The sequence below is a fragment of the Oncorhynchus mykiss genome, chromosome 25 (assembly GCF_057628025.1).
Source record: "Oncorhynchus mykiss isolate SJ-2025 chromosome 25, ASM5762802v1, whole genome shotgun sequence".
Classification (NCBI taxonomy): domain Eukaryota; kingdom Metazoa; phylum Chordata; class Actinopteri; order Salmoniformes; family Salmonidae; genus Oncorhynchus; species Oncorhynchus mykiss.
In genome coordinates this window covers 34,062,850-34,083,762 of record NC_143046.1, presented here as the reverse complement: position 1 = coordinate 34,083,762, position 20,913 = coordinate 34,062,850, and the positions used below count along the sequence as shown (strand labels likewise).

Genomic DNA, 20,913 nt, shown 5'->3' with positions numbered 1-20,913 from the left:
ATTGTAGGATTTTTTATGAATTTATTTGCAAATTATGGTGGAAAATAAGTATTTGGTCACCTACAAACAAGCAAGATTTCTGGCTCTCACAGACCTGTAACTTCTTCTTTAAGAGGCTCCTCTGTCCTCCACTCGTTACCTGTATTAATGGCACCTGTTTGAACTTGTTATCAGTATAAAAGACACCTGTCCACAACCTCAAACAGTCACACTCCAAACTCCACTATGGCCAAGACCAAAGAGCTGTCAAAGGACACCAGAAACAAAATTGTAGACCTGCACCAGGCTGGGAAGACTGAATCTGCAATAGGTAAGCAGCTTGGTTTGAAGAAATCAACTGTGGGAGCAATTATTAGGAAATGAAAGACATACAAGACCACTGATAATCTCCCTCGATCTGGGGCTCCACGCAAGATCTCACCCCGTGGGTTCAAAATGATCACAAGAACGGTGAGCAAAAATCCCAGAACCACACGGGGGGACCTAGTGAATGACTTGCAGAGAGCTGAGACCAAAGTAACAAAGCCTACCATCAGTAACACACTACGCCGCCAGGGACCCAAATCCTGCAGTGCCAGACGTGTCCCCCTGCTTAAGCCAGTACATGTCCAGGCCCGTCTGAAGTTTGCTAGAGAGCATTTGGATGATCCAGAAGAAGATTGGGAGAATGTCATATGGTCAGATGAAGCCAAAATAGAACTGTTTGGTAAAAACTAAACTCGTTGTGTTTGGAGGACAAAGAATGCTAAGTTGCATCCAAAGAACACCATACCTACTGTGAAGCATGGGGGTGGAAACATCATGCTTTGAGGCTGTTTTTCTGCAAAGGGACCAGGGCGACTGATCCGTGTAAAGGAAAGAATGAATGGGGCCATGTATCGTGAGATTTTGAGTGAAAACCTTGTTCCATCAGCAAGGGCATTGAAGATGAAACGTGGCTGGGTCTTTCATCATGACAATGATCCCAAACACCCCGCCCGGGCAACGAAGGAGTGGCTTCGTAAGAAGCATTTCAAGGTCCTGGAGGGGCCTAGCCAGTCTCCAGATCTCAACCCCATAGAAAATCTTTGGAGGGAGTTGAAAGTCCGTGTTGCCCAGCGACAGCCCCAAAACATCACTGCTCTAGAGGAGATCTGCATGGAGGAATGGGCCAAAATACCAGCAACAGTGTGTGAAAACCTTGTGAAGACTTACAGAAAATGTTTGACCTCTGTCATTGCCAACAAAGGGTATATAACAAAGTATTGAGAGAAACTTTTGTTATTGACCAAATACTTATTTTCCACCATAATTTGCAAGTAAATTCATTAAAAATCCTACAATGTGATTTTCTGGATTTTTTTTCCTAATTTTGTCTGTCATAGTTGAAGTGTACCTATGATGAAAATTACAGGCCTCTCTCATCTTTTTAAGTGGGAGTACTTGCACAATTGGTGGCTGACTAAATACTTTTTTGCCCCACTGTATATGGCTGTGTCCTAGCACTCCGCGTTGCGTTGTAGATAAGAACAGCCTTTAGCCGTGGTATGTTGGCGATATACCCCCCCCCCCCCCCCCTCAAACCTGAGTATACTACAGTCAATAGTTTACTGTAAATCAATGAGGTGAAAACAGACATAAATAAATTGCAGTGTGGTGTTCATATTTACCACACTCATCCCTTGGCTACATAGTAACTTCATTAAATATCATGTCCCTGGTTGGTTAGGCACTAGGGATTTCCCTATTCACTGACCCCTAGCTTTCCTGAAATACTTTTACCCACTTCCTCTCAGTGATTGAGCAAATCCACTGTGCACATCAAGTGTAGCAAGCCAGTCAAGACACATGAATGTAACATTGGGTAAAACCAACTAGTATACATACAAAATTGAAGCTTTAATGTTACAATATTTGTTCCACTGTGCAAACAAGAATAATGTAACTCATCATTGTTACACTCTAAGGTTACTAAGGAAGCAGTAATGTGTATTCAGGTAATTGAAGCACTCCGAACATTCCAGATAGAAATACTATGAGAAGCGTTGACATGATTCCCTTTTTTTTAAATTTTTATATCAGACCGTCATATCTGTTCTACGCAATGAATTTCTATCTGAACATTCTGTAACGTTGCAGCTTTCTGAACAGGCCCTTCCAGTGTTTTACCTTTCTGGAGGATCAACAGACTTGTGTCATGCTCCTCCAACAGTCCAGTCAGCTGATGTCTGGCACTGGGAAACAACTGGCCTATTTTTCCTTTTTAAAGTCTTTCTGAATAGAGACCTGTTTTTCAAAATAATAAGGAAGCTCTCCTTGCTACTAGTTTCCGTCGTGTAAGATACAATATTTCCACAATAATAAAATCAGGCATTTGTATATAAATAATATACAGTCACTTCCAAAATTATTGTCACCCTTGATAAAGATAATAGAAAGTCTGTAAGACATGCGATCGTATATAAATGTAAGCAAGGTTTGAAATGGTTACGTTTTAGTTCAATATTATATCGGTTTAGGCTTCTTGCAGTCAATTTGCGGTCTACTAATTATTTGTAATTAAGTTTCGGCCCCACGATCATCTGCTCAAGAAAAGATCAAACCCTGCAGCTGAATCTAGTATATTGTCTGCTCAATATTACAGTGAGTGTACAAATGATGAGGAACACCTTCCTAATATTGAGTTGCACCCACTTTTGCCCTCAGAACAGCCTCAATTCATTGGGGCATGGACTCTACAAGGTGTTGAAAGCGTTCCACAGGAATGCTGGCCCATGTTGGCGCCAATGCTTCCCACAGTGGTGTCAAATTGGCTGGATGTCCTTTGGGTGGTGGACCATTCTTGATATACACGGGAAACTGTAGAGCGTGAAAAACCCAGCAGCATTGCAGTTCTTGACACAGGCACTTACTACCATACCCCATTCAAAGGCACTTAAATATTTTGTCTTTCCCATTCATCCTCTGAATGGCACACATACACAATCCATGTTTCAATTGTCACAAGGCTTAAAAACCCTTCTTTAACGGTCCCCCCCCCCCCCCCCTTCATCTACACTGATTTTAAGTGGATTTAACAAGTGACATCAATAAGGGATCATGCTTTCACCTGACCAGTCTGTCATAGAAAGATCTATATACCATTAATACAAAAACAAAAAAAACTAAAGATGAGAGTCAAAATTATTGGCACCCCTAAGGATTCTTGTAAATAAAATCTAACAAAATGTAACATTTAACATTCTACTTTTTAAAATTAATCTCACCTTCAATGGCTTCCTGTTTTGCTGGGGAATAAAGATGCGTGTTACCTCATGTAAAATCCCTTTGTCATCCATCACCATATGGAAAGAACATTTGTGGGCAGAACTAAATAAGCGTTTGTGAGCAAGGAGGCCTGCAAACCTGACTCAGTTACACCAGCTGTGTCAGGAGGAATGGGCCAAAATCCACCCAACTTATTGTGGGAAGCTTGTGGAAGGCTACCCGAAACATTTGACCCAAGTTAAACCATTTAAAGGCAATGCTACCAAATACTAATTGAGTGAATGTAAACTTCTGACCTACTGGGAATGTGATGTAAGAAATAAAAGCTGAAATAAATAATTACCTCTACTAATATTTGGACATTTCACATTCTTAAAATAAAGTGGTGATCCTTACTGACCTAAGACAGGGAATTTCTACTAGGATTAAATGTCAGGAATTGTGAAAAACTGAGTTGAAATGTATTTGGCTAAAGTGTATGTAAACTTCTGACTTATACCACTTACAGGGGAACAATTAAAACGTTTAAAACCACCTGAACAGTGGTAAAGTTTCCTGGTAGAGGATGCATGTGTATCTTGTCCCTACGCGCAGTGAGGAAGATGGTTCTGGAGTCAAAGAAAAGTCCAACGGCCACATTTGGAGAATTACAGAACTTGAGGTCTCCAAATCTACAATTTAGATGCCACCTCTATGCAATAGACATATTCAGTCTCTCCCTTGTCCCCACTTTCTTCAAGATGTCCACCGTTGTTCCTGTATTCAGGAAAGGGAGGTAATTGAACTAAATGACAATCGCCCCGTAGCACTCACCTGCTTTGAGAGACTAGTTAAGGATCATATCACCTCTACTTACCTGACACCCTAGACCCACCGCAATTTGCATACCGCCCCAACAGATCCACGGATGGCGCAATTGCCATCACACTGCCTTATCCCATCTGGACAAGAGGAATACCTATGTAAGAATGCTGGTGCGTACTCAGGGTGCGAACTCAGCCCCCTCCTGTACTCCCTGTTCATCCATGACTGTGTGGCCACGCAGTTCTCCAACTAAATCATCAAGTATGCTGACGACACAACAGTGGTGGGCCTGATTTACTTCCAGCAAGACAATGACCCCAAACACATCAAAATCCACAAATGAATTGTTAATTGACCGCAAAATCAGTCTCAGTCTCCGGACTTGAACCCCATTTAAAAAGCTGTGGTTTGAATTGAAGAGGGCCGTCCAAAAACGCAGATTAAGGATATCAAGGATCTGGAAAGATTCTGTATGGAGGAATGATCAAAGATCCCTTCCCAATGTGTTCTCCAATCTCATAAAACATTATAGAAAAAGGCTCAGTGTCGTTATCCTCGCAAGTGGAAGGTGCGCAAAGTAATGACAACGGGTGGCAAGAATTTTTGGGAGATTTTTTTTTTGTATTGCTTGTTAAACAATGTTTTTCTCTGAGGAATTGTACTACTATAAACTAAAACCTTTTTTAGATTTTTTTTTTGCATACAGTATAGCTCAGTATTTGTATTATTTATTTGATAAAGTCTATTTTGCTAATCTTTATCCAGGGTGTCAATAGTTTTGGAGGTGACTGTACACAATGACTGGCCCTGGCAGATTGCTTTTATCTGTTGCAATAGTTTCGAGAAGAATGTTCATTCATAGCCAACATTCATGTTTCAACTTCGAAACAGATAACTGACACACTGGTATTTGCTGTCTAAACAATAGAATGTCTTAAACGTACTCAACAAATTAAGGTTCGGCTTCCCTTTTTGGGCCCTAAATGTAGATTTACTACTTAAAGGCCTTTAGGGTCATGGCATATTCATGAAAACGATTGAAGGTTATTTTCACCTACACAGGCTTTCATCATTGAAAATAAATGATTCAGCATTCCGGTGTTGAATGTGTAGTTCATGTCCCATGGGTGACCTGGCCAAGGTTGAGATTGCTGGGGTGGGGTTTGGGACAGGAAACAACGTTGATAAGATGTGCTTTGATTTTTTTCCATCTGCAAATTGAAGACATTTCCTGGCAGTGCCTGGCTTGACTGGATCGCAAAGCTGTAATGCTCACGTTGGATGCGTTTCCGCTTTCGTCTCTGGAGACTTAAGCCACTTATCTACCATTAGTGATTTTACAGGAATGGAGAAGTTAATGTACCGTCATTCAATCTGAATGTGAAGATAAGCTCAGTTGGATTTGATCCACTTGGTATTAGATATGACTTGGTAGCAGTACTGTATTACCCAACAGAATTACTCCGTTGCTACGCCACACTTTCTTAGCTAGTCAATTAAATAAGCACCACCAATTTTCCAATAGTATTTCAACAGTAGAATATGAAGTGGTCAACGAAATCTAACCAGGGTAAAAGTTGTAGAATGTTGCAGATAGAAATGTCATGAATAGAGCTAACATTCCTTATTCAGAGAGACATATTTCGATCTTATTCAGAGAGACATATTTCGATCTTATTCAGAGAGACATATTTCGATCTTATTCAGAGAGACATATTTCGATCGTATTCAGAGACATTTCTGAGAGCTCCACAAAGTTTGCCTACTGAACGTGTCCCAGGTGATTCCAGCGTGCCCTGCTCTTTCACCCCTGAGGAGTCTGGGTAACTCAGGTTTAGACTACAGCCCCTCTGACAGCTGCAGGAAGTGGTTCTGCATTGCCCAGAGAGAGAGGAAGTGCACGTCTGACACCCTGCTGCACTAGGAGCAGGTGGCTGCAGGGCCCACAGACTAAATATAACCATGGTTACAGCACAGCATGGCTACACTACACACAGGCTACCGGCTATTCTGGTCCAATAAATCAACATACAGTACCAGTCAAAAGTTTGGACACTCCTACTCATTCAAGGGTTTTCATTTATTTGTACTATATTCTAAATTGTAGAATAATAGTGAGGACATCAAAACTGTGAAATAACACATATGGAATCATGTAGTAACCACAAAAGTGTTAAACAAATCTAAATATATTTGAGATTCTTCAAAGTAGCCACCCTTTGCCTTGATGACAGCTTTGCACACGTTTGGCATTCTCTCAACCAGCTGCATGAGGTAGTCATGCATTTCAATTATCAGGTGTGCCTTGTTAAAAGTTAATTTGTGGAATTAATATGTTTCAGCCAATCAGTTGTGTTGTGACAAGGTAGGGGATGTATACAGAAGATAGCCCTATTTGGTAAAAGACCAAGTCCATATTATGGCAAGAACAGCTCAAATAAGCAAAGAGAAACAACAGTCCATCATTACTTCAAGACATGAAGGTCATTCAATTAGGAAAATTTCAAGAACTTTTAAAGTTTCTTCAAGTGCTATAGCAAAAACCATCAAGCGCTGTGATGAAACTGGCTCTCACGAGGACCGCCACAGGAAAGGAAGACCCAGAGTTACCTCTGCTGCAGAGGATAAGTTCATTAGAGTTAACTGCACCTCAGATTGCAGCCCAAATAAATGCTTCACAGAGTTCAAGTAACAGACACATCTCAACATCAACTGTTCAGAGGAGACTGCGTGAATCAGGCCTTCATAGTCGAATTGCTGCAAAGAAACAATGTTTTAATGAGTAGGTGTGTCCAAACTTTTGACTGGTGCTGTACATCCTTGTGTTATTTTGAAGCGCAAACAGCTTGAATTTAAAAGAGACATAAGATGACCTAAGATAGTCAAGTGTTCAAGTCAGATGTCTGGAATAAGCATGAAGGAACAACGTGAAAGTTATGTTATTGTTACTACCCTGTTATGACTATGACCAACATAACTGAGTTTGCTCCTGGTATAGACACAACCTTTCCTACCAACTGGTTTGTGAATTGTGAGGTATTTCATGCTTGTCCTGACAGGCCCAAAATATTTCACAGAGCTTATGGAGGAACAAAACAGTATTGTTTTGACTAGTTTCATCCAGCGTGCACAACCTGGCTGCCCAAAAGTAGTCAGGAAATTGTTCCTTTCACGCAAAAATATATGAATATCTTGACGTTTCAATGGGTTGGATTTTTTTCCCAGCTCTCACCCAATGTGATAATCTTCCGTTCATAGCAGTACAGTAAGAGCAAACAACTACACCTGAAGAACAAGTTAACACAAGTCTGATGCCCAGTCATAATCTTTATCCTCTGTATTTCAACCCATGATATCACTCTCATTGTCTTTAGCCGGAAGTTTCCTGCTTGTTACATGAGTAGCTGTGTCCTTTGTGTTCCCTGGCTCCAGAGGGTGTGATCCCACTTACGTTGTTCTTTGCTGTTACTTCCTGTAATGTAGATTACTTCCTGCCCAAGGTGAAGACCCCGCCAGGCCTCATAGGCGAGGAGGCCGCCAATCTTCCCGCGCCGCCACAACGGAACCCCCTAAGCAACTTCTCGATCAAACACCCTCTGATAGAGATTCAGTAAATGCCTCATCATTTGTAGATGCTCCCGTCTTATCCCGTTCATTTGTGATTGAGGCATATGACTGGTTCTTTACAACATACGGTATGGGATACGTTGAAGTAGTTGATATTCATCGACTTTGTTGATTGTAGTCATTACAACTGTTTGTGGCTTTGTGACTATAGGTGCTTATTATCTGCTAACATGCCAAGATTTACTTAGTAGCAAAAGTGACTGAGATGAAAGTAATTGTTTTGCCTAGTAGTGGGTTTTCACTTTCAGTGCAGCTGGTATAGTTGTTTTGTTCAAAAGTGTGGGTCAGATTGATTGCATGTTAATGATACTGCTGTGCGTGCATGTTGGTCTGCATGGTTACGTTTGTGTGTGTGTTGCTCCTACAGGAACTCAGTGCACAGTCTGTTTTCCAAGCGGTCCTCCCTGGAGCGGAGTCGGAGTGTGTTCCATTTGGAGGTGCCTCCTCCCTGGAACCCACTGAACCCCTCAAAGACTCCCTCCCAGACAGCCCACAACAGGCTTGGTACGTCTCACACACACCGCAGCTTCTGGAGATGTTCTCCAATACACTGGTGTTCTACACTGGTGGCATACTTCTGCCCTCTGTTGGCAGCTGATTGAAGTCAGAAGGATCAGGTTTTCTCATTGTCTGATAACTACAGTGCCTTGCGAAAGTATTCGGCCCCCTTGAACTTTGCGACCTTTTGCCACATTTCAGGCTTCAAACATAAAGATATAAAACTGTATTTTTTTGTGAAGAATCAACAACAAGTGGGACACAATCATGAAGTGGAACGACATTTATTGGATAGTTCAAACTTTTTTAACAAATCAAAAACTGAAAAATTGGGCGTGCAAAATTATTCAGCCCCTTTACTTTCAGTGCAGCAAACTCTCTCCAGAAGTTCAGTGAGGATCTCTGAATGATCCAATGTTGACCTAAATGACTAATGATGATAAATACAATCCACCTGTGTGTAATCAAGTCTCCGTATAAATGCACCTGCACTGTGATAGTCTCAGAGGTCCGTTAAAAGCGCAGAGAGCATCATGAAGAACAAGGAACACACCAGGCAGGTCCGAGATACTGTTGTGAAGAAGTTTAAAGCCGGATTTGGATACAAAAATATTTCCCAAGCTTTAAACATCCCAAGGAGCACTGTGCAAGCGATACTATTGAAATGGAAGGAGAATCAGACCACTGCAAATCTACCAAGACCTGGCCGTCCCTCTAAACTTTCAGCTCATACAAGGAGAAGACTGATCAGAGATGCAGCCAAGAGGCCCATGATCACTCTGGATGAACTGCAGAGATCTACAGCTGAGGTGGGAGACTCTGTCCATAGGACAACAATCAATGGTATATTGCACAAATCTGGCCGTTATGGAAGAGTGGCAAGAAGAAAGCCATTTCTTAAAGATATCCATAAAAAGTGTCATTTAAAGTTTGCCACAAGCCACCTGGGAGACACACCAAACATGTGGAAGAAGGTGCTCTGGTCAGATGAAACCAAAATTGAACTTTTTGGCAACAATGCAAGACGTTATGTTTGGCGTAAAAGCAACACAGCTCATCACCCTGAACACACCATCTCCACTGTCAAACATGGTGGTGGCAGCATCATGATTTGGGCCTGCTTTTCTTTAGCAGGGACAGGGAAGATGGTTAAAATTGATGGGAAGATGGATGGAGCCAAATACAGGACCATTCTGGAAGAAAACCTGATGGAGTCTGCAAAAGACCTGAGACTGGGACGGAGATTTGTCTTCCAACAAGACAATGATCCAAAACATAAAGCAAATTCTACAATGGAATGGTTCAAAAATATACATATCCAGGTGTTAGAATGGCCAAGTCAAAGTCCAGACCTGAATCCAATCGAGAATCTGTGGAAAGAACTGAAAACTGCTGTTCACAAATGCTCTCCATCCAACCTCACTGAGCTCGAGCTGTTTTGCAAGGAGGAATGGGAAAAAATGTCAGTCTCTCGATGTGCAAAACTGATAGAGACATACCCCAAGCGACTTACAGCTGTAATCGCAGCAAAAGGTTAATACAAAGTATTAACTTAAGGGGGCTGAATAATTTTGCACGCCCAATTTTTCAGTTTTTGATTTGTTAAAAAAGTTTGAAATATCCAATAAATGTCGTTCCACTTCATGATTGTGTCCCACTTGTTGTTGATTCTTCACAAAAAAATACAGTTTTACATCTTTGTTTGAAGCCTGAAATGTGGCAAAAGGTCGCAAAGTTCAAGGGGGCCGAATACTTTCGCAAGGCACTGTATGTAAACTTCCGACTTCAACTGTACATAACTTCACACTTCTGACACATAATACTTTGCATGTGGGGCACAAGTGGGGACAGAAGAGTAGCTTTACTGAAATCTTATTTTAGTTGTGAAGACTAGGCTTTGAATGACAGGGGTTGCAAAGTGAAGGCCTCCTTAGGATAATATTACTGATGCCACATGCCTATGGAAGATTGAATAGGGTTGTCTTCTCAATACTCCAACCCAAGGAACGGATATGATCACGACTATAATAAATAAGAAAAATACAGTTTTATATCTTTATGTTTGAAGCCTCTAATGTGGCAAAAGGTCGCAAAGTTCAAGGGGGCCGAATACTTTCGCAAGGCACTGTATGTACAGTATTGTCATTTTTTCTTGACTAAACTAAAATACATTTTCCTTGACACATTAGTGATTTGTCACAGTCCATAATAACCACAGAGCCATGCCCCCTTACACTCTTAGAAAAAAGGGTTCCAAACGGGTTTTTCCGACTGTCCCCAAAGGAGAACCCTTTTTGGTTCCATGTAGAACTCTATGTGGAAAGGATTCTACCTGGAACCAAAAAGGGTTCTTCAAAGGGTCCTTCCATGGGGACAGCTGAAGGACCCTTTTAGGTTCAAGATGGCACCTTTTTTTCCAAGAGTGTATAGGTCCTAGGACTTCCGTTGACCCCCTGACCCCTACACCCCTGCTGCTGTTGGTGGACCCCAGGGACCAGCTCTCCCCTGTAGAAGGCAGGTCGTGCCCATTGCCGTCCCCGAGGAGCAGGAAGAAGACGAGGGGAAGCTGTGCCACCATGCCTGCGGTGCTCCGGGAAGCTCCTTCAGAAAGCGCAGACAGGACGACCTGCCTCCAGCACGAGAAGCACATACTGGATGAGGACGTCAAGGCCCAGAAGGTTAGAGCTAAGACCAAAGTTCATCAATCACACTAGTAAGCAGTGTCTTCTGATATCAGTAGCAGCTCCATTAAATTTGTTGTATTCCCACCCTGCTCCTGCATCCTATCCTCTTATTTCTCACCCTTCCCCCATCCAGGAACTTGTGTGGCTCCTACACAAGGCCCTGGAGGTGGCTCAGCTGGAGAAGCGGACGTGCACAGAGTTCCTGGCGGCCGAGGGCGAGCAGGAGCGCCTGGAGCTGCTGAGGCACTACGAGCGTCACGCCGCTGACCTACGAGGCCGCTTGTTGGAGCTGAAGGCCGAGGGGGAAGACCTGAGAACGAGCCTAGCCCAGAGGGACGCCCAAGTGGCCGAGCTGCAGGAGAACGTGACCCTGATGAGGAAGAAGAACCACGCAAAACAGGAAGTGAGGCTCAGACAGGAAGGGTCAGCTAGGGAAGGATTAGAATAGGCATGTCGTCATCATTATCCTGAAAGGATTGGATAGGTGGTTTTAAGCATTACGGTGAAATTCCAAGTAACCAATCAGAATGCAAAGTAGGGGTAGATCTAGGGGTTGATTTGGGATTCGAGGGTCTATTCTATTCTATTTTGTTCCCAGTGTAGCTCTACATTTCCTGATCTAATCTAAAGATTTACGATATCATTGTCTCTTGGTATCATTCCAGGTGATCCTGAAGCTGTTAGAGAAGGTGTCAGCCTGCTTGGCCGACCCTACACGCACAGTGTCCACCACCAACGGCCTGGAGCCCCAGACCTTCCGCCAGTTAAATGAGGACACAGAGAACCTCAAGGTTGGTTTGTGGTTTGATCGGTCGACCATCAGAGTGAAGTCCGGCCTCAGACCCAGACCAGAACCATAGTCTTTTGAAGTAGATTATGTTGGTAGTCCAAATCTGAAGCATTTTTTTTTCTTTGCTTCTTTAAATACCCCGTACCCTGTGTTTCCTAGCTCTCTATTCATATTTTTCACAGGATGACATTGAGGCCTACAAGATCCAGAACAAGTTCCTGAACTCTGAGCTCTACCAGTTGACCAAGCTATGGCTCAACAGTTCCGAGCAGGAGAAAAGCCTTATGGTGAAGGTAGGCCTGCCTAGTCACTATGTGGGCTATTCAGTAGCAAATACAGTACCAGTCAAAAGTTTGGACACACCTACTCATTCAAGGGTTTTTCATTATTTGTACTATTTTCTACATTGTAGAATAGTAGTGAAGACATCAAAACTATGAAATAACACATATGGAATCATGTAGTAACCATATATTTGAGATTCTTCAAAGTAGCCACCCATTGCCTTGATGACAGCTTTGCCTACTCTTGGCATTCTCTCAAGTAGCTTCACCTGGAATTCTTTTCCAACAGTCTTGAAGGAGTTCCCACATATGCTGAGCACTTGTTGGCGGCTTTTCCTTCACTCTGCGGTCCAACTCATCCCAAACCATCTCAATTGGGTTGAGGTCGGGTGATTGTGGAGGCCAGGTCATCTAATGCAGCACTCCATCACTCTCATTCTTGGTCAAATAGCCCTTACGCAGCCTGGAGGTGTGTTGGGTCATTGTCCTGTTGAAAAACAAATGATAGTCCCAATAAGCGCAAAACAGATGATATGGCGTATCGCTGCAGAATGCTGTGGTAGCCATGCTGGCCTTGAATTCTAAATAAATCCCTGACAGTGTCACCAGCAAAGCACCCACACACCATCATATCTCCTCCTCTATGCTTCACGGTGGTAACCACACATGCGGAGGTCATCCGTTCACCTACTCTACATCTCACAAAGACACGACGGTTGGAACCAAAAATCTCAAATTTGGACACAGACCAAAGGACAGATTTCCACCGGTCTAATGTCCATTGCTCGTGTTTCTTGGCCCAAGCGAGTCTCTTCTTATTATTGGTGTCCTTTAGTAGTGGTTTCTTTGCAGCAATTCGACCACGAAGGCCTGATTCAAACAGTCTCCTCTGAACAGTTGATGTTGAGATGTCTGCTTCTTGAACTCTGTGAAGAATTTATAATTGGCTGAAATCTGAGGCTGGTAACTCTAATGAACTTATCCTCTGCAGCAGAGGTAACTCTGGGTCTTCCATTCTTGTGGCGGTCCTGATGAGAGCCAGTTTCATCATAGCGCTTGGATGGTTTTTGTGACTGCACATGAAGAAACTTTAAAAGTTCTTGAAATATTCCAGATTGACTGACCTTCATGTCTTAAAGTAATGATGGGCTTTTGTTTCTCTTTGCTTATTTGAGCTGTTCTTGCCATAATATGGACTTGGTATTTTACCAAATAGGGCTATCTTCTGTATACCACCCCTACCGTGTCACAACACAACTGATTGTCTCAAATGCATTAAGAAGGAAAGAAATTCCACAATTAACAAGGCACACCTTTTTAATTGAAATGCATTCCAGTTGACTACCTCATGGAGCTAGTTGAGAGAATGCCAAGAGTGTGCAAAGCTGTCATCAAGGGAAAGGGTGGCTACTTTGAAGAATCTCAAAAATGAAATATATTTGGATTTGTTTAGCACTTTCTGGTTACTGTGTTATTTCACTATTATTCTACAATGTATAAAATAGTCAAAATAAATAAAAATAAAAGTGGAAGAGGGTTCGAGTGGATTGCAGTTAGTGTGAAACACTCTTGGCCACGAGTTGATTGAATTGGGACCTTAGTCTTGATTAGGGGGCGCTTATTTTGTGTTGCAGTGTGCATACCTGGAGGCTCGTAACTGTCAGATAGAGAGTCGTTATCTGGGCGTACTGGGGAAGCTGCAGGAGAACAAGGTTCTAGAACCGGGCCAGCGGGAGGCTGTGAGGAAACTACAAGGAGAGGACCCACTACAGGGAGACCTGAATGACGTGCGCAAACTCAACCCTGTCAGGTAACAGGGGCTCAATAGTCTAAAATGGCTTCCTTCTTTGTCTCCTTGTCTCCTCTGCTTCACTACACTGACAGATGACAGCGCTGGATTGTTGTTCACCATGCTGCTTTCAGCTGTCAGGTCCTGTGATAATTAACAATGAGACATAAGAGAGAGACAAAACATTAAATCAACAACACAGTCAGACAATGAGTGAACATTTTTATATCATCAGAACCATTGATCTTTTTCTTTTGGCTGTCCCTCAGGGAGCACGACGAGTACGGCTTCAAGATCATCCCAGACTACGAGGTGGAGGACATAAAACTGCTGGCCAAGATCCAGGCCCAGGAGATCCGCTCCCACAGCCTGCTGAGGCAGGAGGCCGGGGACAGACTCTTGCTGGGCCGCTGGGCTCAGTATCTGGGGGGCCGCCCGGCCGACAACCTCTGCCCCTCTTCGGAGCTCAAAAGCCTTCTGCGGGGCGGCGTGCCGTGCGAGTACCGCCCACGGGTGTGGCGCTGGGTGGTGAGGGTGCGCACACGCGCGCTATGGGAGCGCCACCCGGATCGCTACCAGCAGGTGGGTGGTATTGGATTAAGCAAGTTCACCTTACAATGTAGCTCTCAATCGCTCAATCTACTGTACACTACCATTCAACAGTTTGGGGTCACTTAGAAATGTCCTTATTTTTTTAAGAAAAGCACTTTTTTTGTCCATTAAAATAACATCAGATTGATCAGAAATACAGTGTAGACATTGTTAATGTTGTAAATGACTATTGTAGCTGGAAACGGCTGATTTTTTTATGGAATATCTACATAGGCCCATTATCAGCAACCATCACTCCTGTGTTCCAATGGCACGTTGTGTTAGCTAATCCAAGTTTATCATTTTAAAAGGCTAATTGATCATTAGAAAACCTTTTTGCAATTATGTTAGCACAGCTGTAATCTGTTGTGCTGATTTAAAGAAGCAATAAAACTGGCCTTCTTTAGACTAGTTGAGTATCTGGAGCATCAGCATTTGTGGGTTTGATTACAGGCTCAAAATGGCCAGAAACAAATAACTTTCTTCTGAAACTCGTCAGTCTATTCTTGTTCTGAGAAATGAAGGCTATTCCATGTGAGAAATTGCCAAGAAACTGAAGATCTCGTACAACACTGTGTACTACTCCCTTCGCAGAACAGCGCAAACTGGCTCTAACCAGAACAGAAAGAGGAGTGGGAGGACCCGGTGCACAACTGAGCAAGAGGACAAGCGCATTAATTGCAAAAAGGGTTTACTAATGATCAATTAGCCTTTTAAAATGATAAACTTGGACAACATGCCATTGGAACACAGGAGTGATGGTTGCTGATAATGGGCCTCTGTACGCCTATGTAGATATTCCACAAAGAAATCAGCCGTTTCCAACTACAATAGTCATTTACAACACTAACAATGTCTACACTGTATTTCTTATCAATTTGATGTTATTTTAATAGACCATTTAAAAAAACTTTTCTTTCAAAAATAAGGACATTCTAAGTGACCCTTATCTTTTGAATGGTAGTGTATGTCTCAATATACAGTATCTACAGTGCATTTGGAAAGTATTTCAGACCCCTTCCCTTTTTCCACATTTTGTTACTTTATAGCCTCACTCTAAAATGTAATAAATAAAATAAAAAATCCTCATCAATCTACTTGCATAATGACAAGCGAAAACATTTTTACAAATAAAAAAACAAATATCTTACACAAGTATTCAGACCCTTTGCAATGAAACTCGAATTTGAGCTTAGGTGCATCCTGTTTCCATTAATCATCCTTGAGATGTTTATACAACTTGATTGGTGTCCACCTGTGGTCAATTCTTTTGATTTGACATAATTTGGAGAGGCACACACCTGTCTATGTAAGGTACCACAGAGCAAAAGCCAAGCCATGAGGTTGAAGGAATTGTCCATAGAGTTCCGAGACAGGATTGTGTTGAGACACAGATCTGGGGAAGGGTACCAAAACATTTATGCAGCATTGAAGGTCCCCAAGAGCCTCCAATCATTCTTAAATGGAAGAAGTTTTGAACCAACCAGACTTGGCCGCCCTGCTAAACTGAGCAAACCGGGGGAAAGGCCCATGCTCAGGGAGGTGACCAAGAACTCGATGGTCACTCTGACAGAGCTCCAGAGTTCCTCTGTGGAGATGGGAGAACCTTCCAGGACGACACCCATCTCTGCAGCACTCCACCAATCAGGCCTTTATGGTAGCGTGGCCAGATAGAAGTCACTCCTCAATAAAAGGCACATGACAGTCCACTTAGAGTTTGCCAAAATGTAATGAAAACCTGCTCCAAAGCACTCGGGACCTCAGACTGGGGTGAAGGTTCACCTTCCAACATGACAACGACTCTAAGCACACAGCCAGGACAACGCAGGAATGGCTTCGGGACAAGTCTCTGAATGTCCTTGAGTGTCCCAGCCTGAGCCCGGACTTGAACCTGATGGAACATCTCTGGAGAGACTTGAAAATAGCTGTGCAGCGATGCTACCCATCCAATCGGACAGAGCTTGAGAGGATCTGCAGAGAAGAATGCAAGAAACTCCCCAAATACAGGTGTGCCAAGCTTGTATCGTGATACCCAAGAAGACTCTATGCTCTGTAATCGCTTCCAAAGGTGCTTCAACAAAGTACTGAGTAGAGGGTCTGAATACTTTATGTAAATGTTATAATTTTTTTTATACATTTGCAAAGATTCTAAAAACCTGTTTTTGCTTTGTTGTTATGGGGTATTGTGTGTAGATTGAGGATTTAAAATATTTAAAAAATCAATTTTTAGAACAAGGCTGTAACGTAACAATATTTGAAAAAAGTCTAGGGGTTCTGAATACTTTTAGAATGGACTGTATATCTGTCTGTCCATCTTTCCATCCACCTACATGAAATCTGTCCATTATTGTTGTAGCTGTGCCAGAAGAGCCTTACATCGCCCCACCAGGCCTCCAGACAGATCCAGTTGGACCTGTACCGCACTCTCACCACCAATCAGCATTTCTCCTCACCCTCCAGCCCCGCCCTGCAGCAGCTCCAACGAATCCTGCTGGCCTTCTCCTGGCAAAACCCCACCATCGGCTACTGCCAGGGCCTCAACAGGTGCACAATACATACCTATATTAGTCAGCAGTGTGCTGAATAAAATATAAAAAACAAGAAATACTGCCATCTAATGGACAAAGTTGTAAACTGATATATATATATAGTGCCGACTCCAAAACAATTACCTACACAATGTTCTCAGCTTAATAAATGCCTGACGAAGACAATTATATTTTTGTGAAAATATAATTGTCTTGTCTAAAACATACATTTTCTTCTATCTGGCTACTCAGGGCAGGCTATAAATATACAAAACAAGCTTTCACAGACCTCAAAATGATCTCTACAGAATATGGGGTGCCATGTGGCTCAGTTGGTTGAGCATGGTGCTTGCAACACCATGGTTGTGGGTTCGATTCCCACGGAGAACCAGTAAGGGGGAAAAAAGTATGAAAATGTGTGCTCTGGAAAAGAGCCTCTGCTAAATGACTAAAATGTCAAATGAATGACCAAGGACAACTGTGACGTTGGCCACTCCTTCTCCCTTCAGGCTGGCAGCCATAGCTCTCCTGGTGCTGGAGAGTGAGCAGGATGCCTTCTGGTGTCTAGTAGCTGTGGTGGAGGCCATCATGCCCCAGGACTACTACACCAAAACGCTCATATCCTCGCAGGTAAGGATTCGGCTCCAAGGATATGTTTTTAAACAACGGCATAGATGCGTAGCATTAATGGTATCGAGATCTACAGTTCTGTAAGTTCTCTACTGTAGTAAAAAATGTACAACATTATGGGAAGTTGTGGTTTTAACTGATTTTAGTTCTGCATCTGTTCCAAAACATGGAACTGAATAGCGCATAGTTTAATGAACGATGTAATGAATTCAAGATTTGTCACATGTCAATATCGGTTAACGCCGTCTGCTGATGTGACCCAGTGGGACGTGGTGTGTGTGTGGATGTTGCAGGCAGACCAGTGTGTGCTAAAGGACTTCATGGCTGAGAAGATACCCCGGCTGGCGGCTCACTTTGAGGAGCATAGCGTGGATGTGTCCCTCATCACTTTCAACTGGTTCCTCGTGGTGTTCGTAGAGAGCCTGCCCAGCGATATCCTCCTGCGAGTGTGGGACGCCTTCCTCTATGAGGGTACCAAGGTACCCCACCTGAGAGAGACTAGAGCCTGGGCTGGAAACAGCCCCTAGCCCAGGGGCATTCAAATTTGGGCCTCGTTGACTGACCTGGTATAAAATTATTAGTAGTAGTAAATAAACCACTTCTAATGTAAACATGCGTGCATGTTTTTTGTGCAGGTGATATTTCGGTATGCCCTGGCTCTGTTCAAGTACAAAGAGGAGGACATCTTGAAGATCCATGACAGTGGGGAGATCTACCAATACCTGCGCTTCTTTGCCAAGACCATCTCTGACGGCAGGTGAGGGGCCACAAAAATCATCGAAGGTCAAAATGTGGAGGCAGTGTTGTGAAAATATAGCACTATATTAGGTCAGTGTTTCTCTAGTGGGACAGGAACCACTATAGCAGGGGTCTTAAACTCCTGGAGGACTGGTGTGCATTTTTTTTGTTACAGCCAAGCCCAGCACTAACACACCTGATACACCCCTACGTGGATTTTGAACCATTCCACCAAATCATGTTTAGCTTGTCATTTGTAACCAGTTAAGTTGTTCTATTATCTATATGGTTTGCGCTTTTTGTCCTGTACCTTCTGAGACCATTCTTTTTCTGGTGCCCTATTTAGTCGGTGTGTTAATGGCAGAGCAGACTAAGGAGCTATTTTTTTCCGTAGGCCAAGACAGACATCACCATATATAATTCAGATAGCAGCAGTGACGGCAGAGCTATGGGCTCAACACTTGGGAGATAAGAGGCTATACAGCCAGATGAGTGCATTGAGGGCACTATTCACCACAGTCTCTCTTATCTCCAAACAAAGAGCAGATGAGATACCAGGGGTGTGTTTACAAAGGCAGCCCAATTGATTAATTTTTCATTAATTGGTCTTTTAATGTGAAAAGATCAGATGTGATTAGTGGAAAAAATATCAGAATTGGGCTGCCTGTATAGACATAGCCAGGATTAATTACTCGGCATCACTTTTTCAGAAACTCCTGTCCGACCAATGCATGCATGTACAACCACACAGAGATGGAGCTATTGCTCCTGTAAGTGACTCTGTATAAGAGCGTCTGCTAAATGACAAATGTCAATTAGAGACCTAGGGTTAGCTCAATACAACTTGTTCATTTTTATTTATTTAGCCATGCAGCATATAGATTAATTCTACTGTATGGAAATAAGCAGGTTGAGTAATATTGGGCTTGTCCAATAGGAAGCTGACCAACATTGCCTTCAGTGACATGAACCCGTTCCCCATGAAGCTGTTGAGGAACCGGCGTGCGCTGCATCTGGAGCGCCTGCAGGGGGAGCTCAGAGAGCTGGAGGCCCAGCAGAGAGAGTTTGTCACAGAGAGCGCACAGCGCAAGGACTTGGACACTATACTGGTCAGCGAGGACGATGAGGAGCTGTAGTGACCATTAGGGACTCTGGACAGAGAGGGATGGTGATGAATCCTGTGGACTTACTAGGCAACGGGTTTGAAATGCCACCTTGTAGAACAGCGTTTCTCAAACTCAGTCCTGGGGCCCCGTTTTGCACTAGCACTACACAGCCGATTCAAATAATCAAAGCTTGATGACGAGTTGGTTATTTGAATCAGCTGTGCAGTGCTCGGGCAAAAACCAAAACGTGCATCCTTTGGGGCCCACGGGACTGAGTTTGGGTAACGCTGTTGTAGACTACGGAAGGGCCATCTTGTTAGTGGCCCAGCTGGTACGGATTTGACCCAGGATACATTTGTTTTATGCCTTTAAGGTAAATAATGTCAGTTATGGTCAAGAACACTAAACCTGACCAACCATATTCTCACTGAATCATTGTATTAGTATTATTTACTGTATATGCACTGCCAAAGGGAATTAATGCCAAAGACAATTTACTACAGTAGGTATTTCAAACTATGGTCATGTAGAGTTTTATACATTTCAATTGCATATTTTGTCATGAACTTTGTAGCCACACAAGTGTTATGAAATGTAATATAACTACCCTATGTGCCCAAAAGTATGTGGATTCAACTATTTCAGCCACACCTGTATAAAATCAAACACACAAACATTGGCAGTAGAATGGCCTTACTGAAGAGCTCAGTGATGTTCTACATGGCACCGTCATAAGATGCCACCTTTCCAACAAGTCAGTTCGTCAAATTTCTGCCCCGGGTCAACCGTAAGTGCAACACTCACTACCGGAGTTCCAAACTGCCTCTGGAAGCAACGTCCGCACAATAACTGTTTGTCGGGATCTTCATGAAATTACTTTCCATAGCCGAGCAGCCGCACACAAGCCTAAGATCACCATGTGCAATGCCCAGCATCAGCTGGAGTGATGCAAGGCTCGCCACCAGACAACACATTCTCTAGTGATAAATCAGGCTTCACCATCTGGCAGTCCGATGGATGCCAGGAGAAAACGACATGCCCAAATACATAGTGTCAACTGTAAAGTTTGGTGGAGGAATAATGGCCTAGGGCTCTTTTTCATGAGTCGGGCTAGGCCCCTTAGTTCCAGTGAAGGGAAATCTTAACTCTACAGCATTAACATTGACATTCTAGATGATTCTGTGCTTCCAACTTTGTGGAAACAGTTTGGGGGAAGGCCTTTTCCTGTTTCAGCATGTCAATGCCCCCGTGCACAAAGCGAGGTCCATACAGAAATGTTTGTCAAGATCGGTGTGGAAGAACTAGACTGGCCTGCACAGAGCCCGGACCTCAACCCCATCGAACACCTTTGGGATGAATTGGAATACCGACTGCGAGCCATGCCGACCTCACTAATGTTCGTGGCTGAATGGAAGCAAGTCTCCGCAGCAATGTTTCAACATCTAGTGTAAAAGCTTTCCTAGAAGAGTAGAGGCTGTTATAGCAGCATATTAATTAATGCCCATGATTTTGGAATGAGATGTTCGATGAGCAGTTGTCCACATACGACATGGCCAAAAGTATATGTGTACAGTACAATTAAGACAGTGAACGACAAG

At 43.1% G+C, this 20,913-nt stretch overlaps 1 protein-coding gene across 4 annotated transcripts in view; it reads left to right on the top strand.

Annotated features, from left to right (window-relative positions):
- Positions 1-20,912, top strand: part of LOC110505065 (TBC1 domain family member 2A) — a 26,162-nt gene extending 5,250 nt beyond the window's left edge. The window contains exons 4-16 of one of the 4 annotated variants that reach the window (XM_021584018.3): positions 7,534-7,660; positions 8,045-8,181; positions 10,597-10,853; positions 10,993-11,262; positions 11,525-11,650; positions 11,832-11,942; positions 13,568-13,743; positions 13,992-14,304; positions 16,670-16,857; positions 17,351-17,471; positions 17,765-17,950; positions 18,107-18,228; positions 19,147-20,912. In XM_021584018.3, coding sequence (XP_021439693.3) covers positions 7,534-7,660; positions 8,045-8,181; positions 10,597-10,853; positions 10,993-11,262; positions 11,525-11,650; positions 11,832-11,942; positions 13,568-13,743; positions 13,992-14,304; positions 16,670-16,857; positions 17,351-17,471; positions 17,765-17,950; positions 18,107-18,228; positions 19,147-19,345 — 2,333 coding nt within the window. In that variant the 3' untranslated portion in view covers positions 19,346-20,912. Of the gene's footprint in view, positions 1-7,533; positions 7,661-8,044; positions 8,182-10,596; positions 10,854-10,992; positions 11,263-11,524; positions 11,651-11,831; positions 11,943-13,567; positions 13,744-13,991; positions 14,305-16,669; positions 16,858-17,350; positions 17,472-17,734; positions 17,951-18,106; positions 18,229-19,146 lie in introns of all 4 variants that reach the window. The other 3 variants (XM_021584017.3, XM_090219725.1, XM_090219724.1) reach the window with 3 other exon arrangements.
- Position 20,913: the final 1 nt, after the last annotated feature.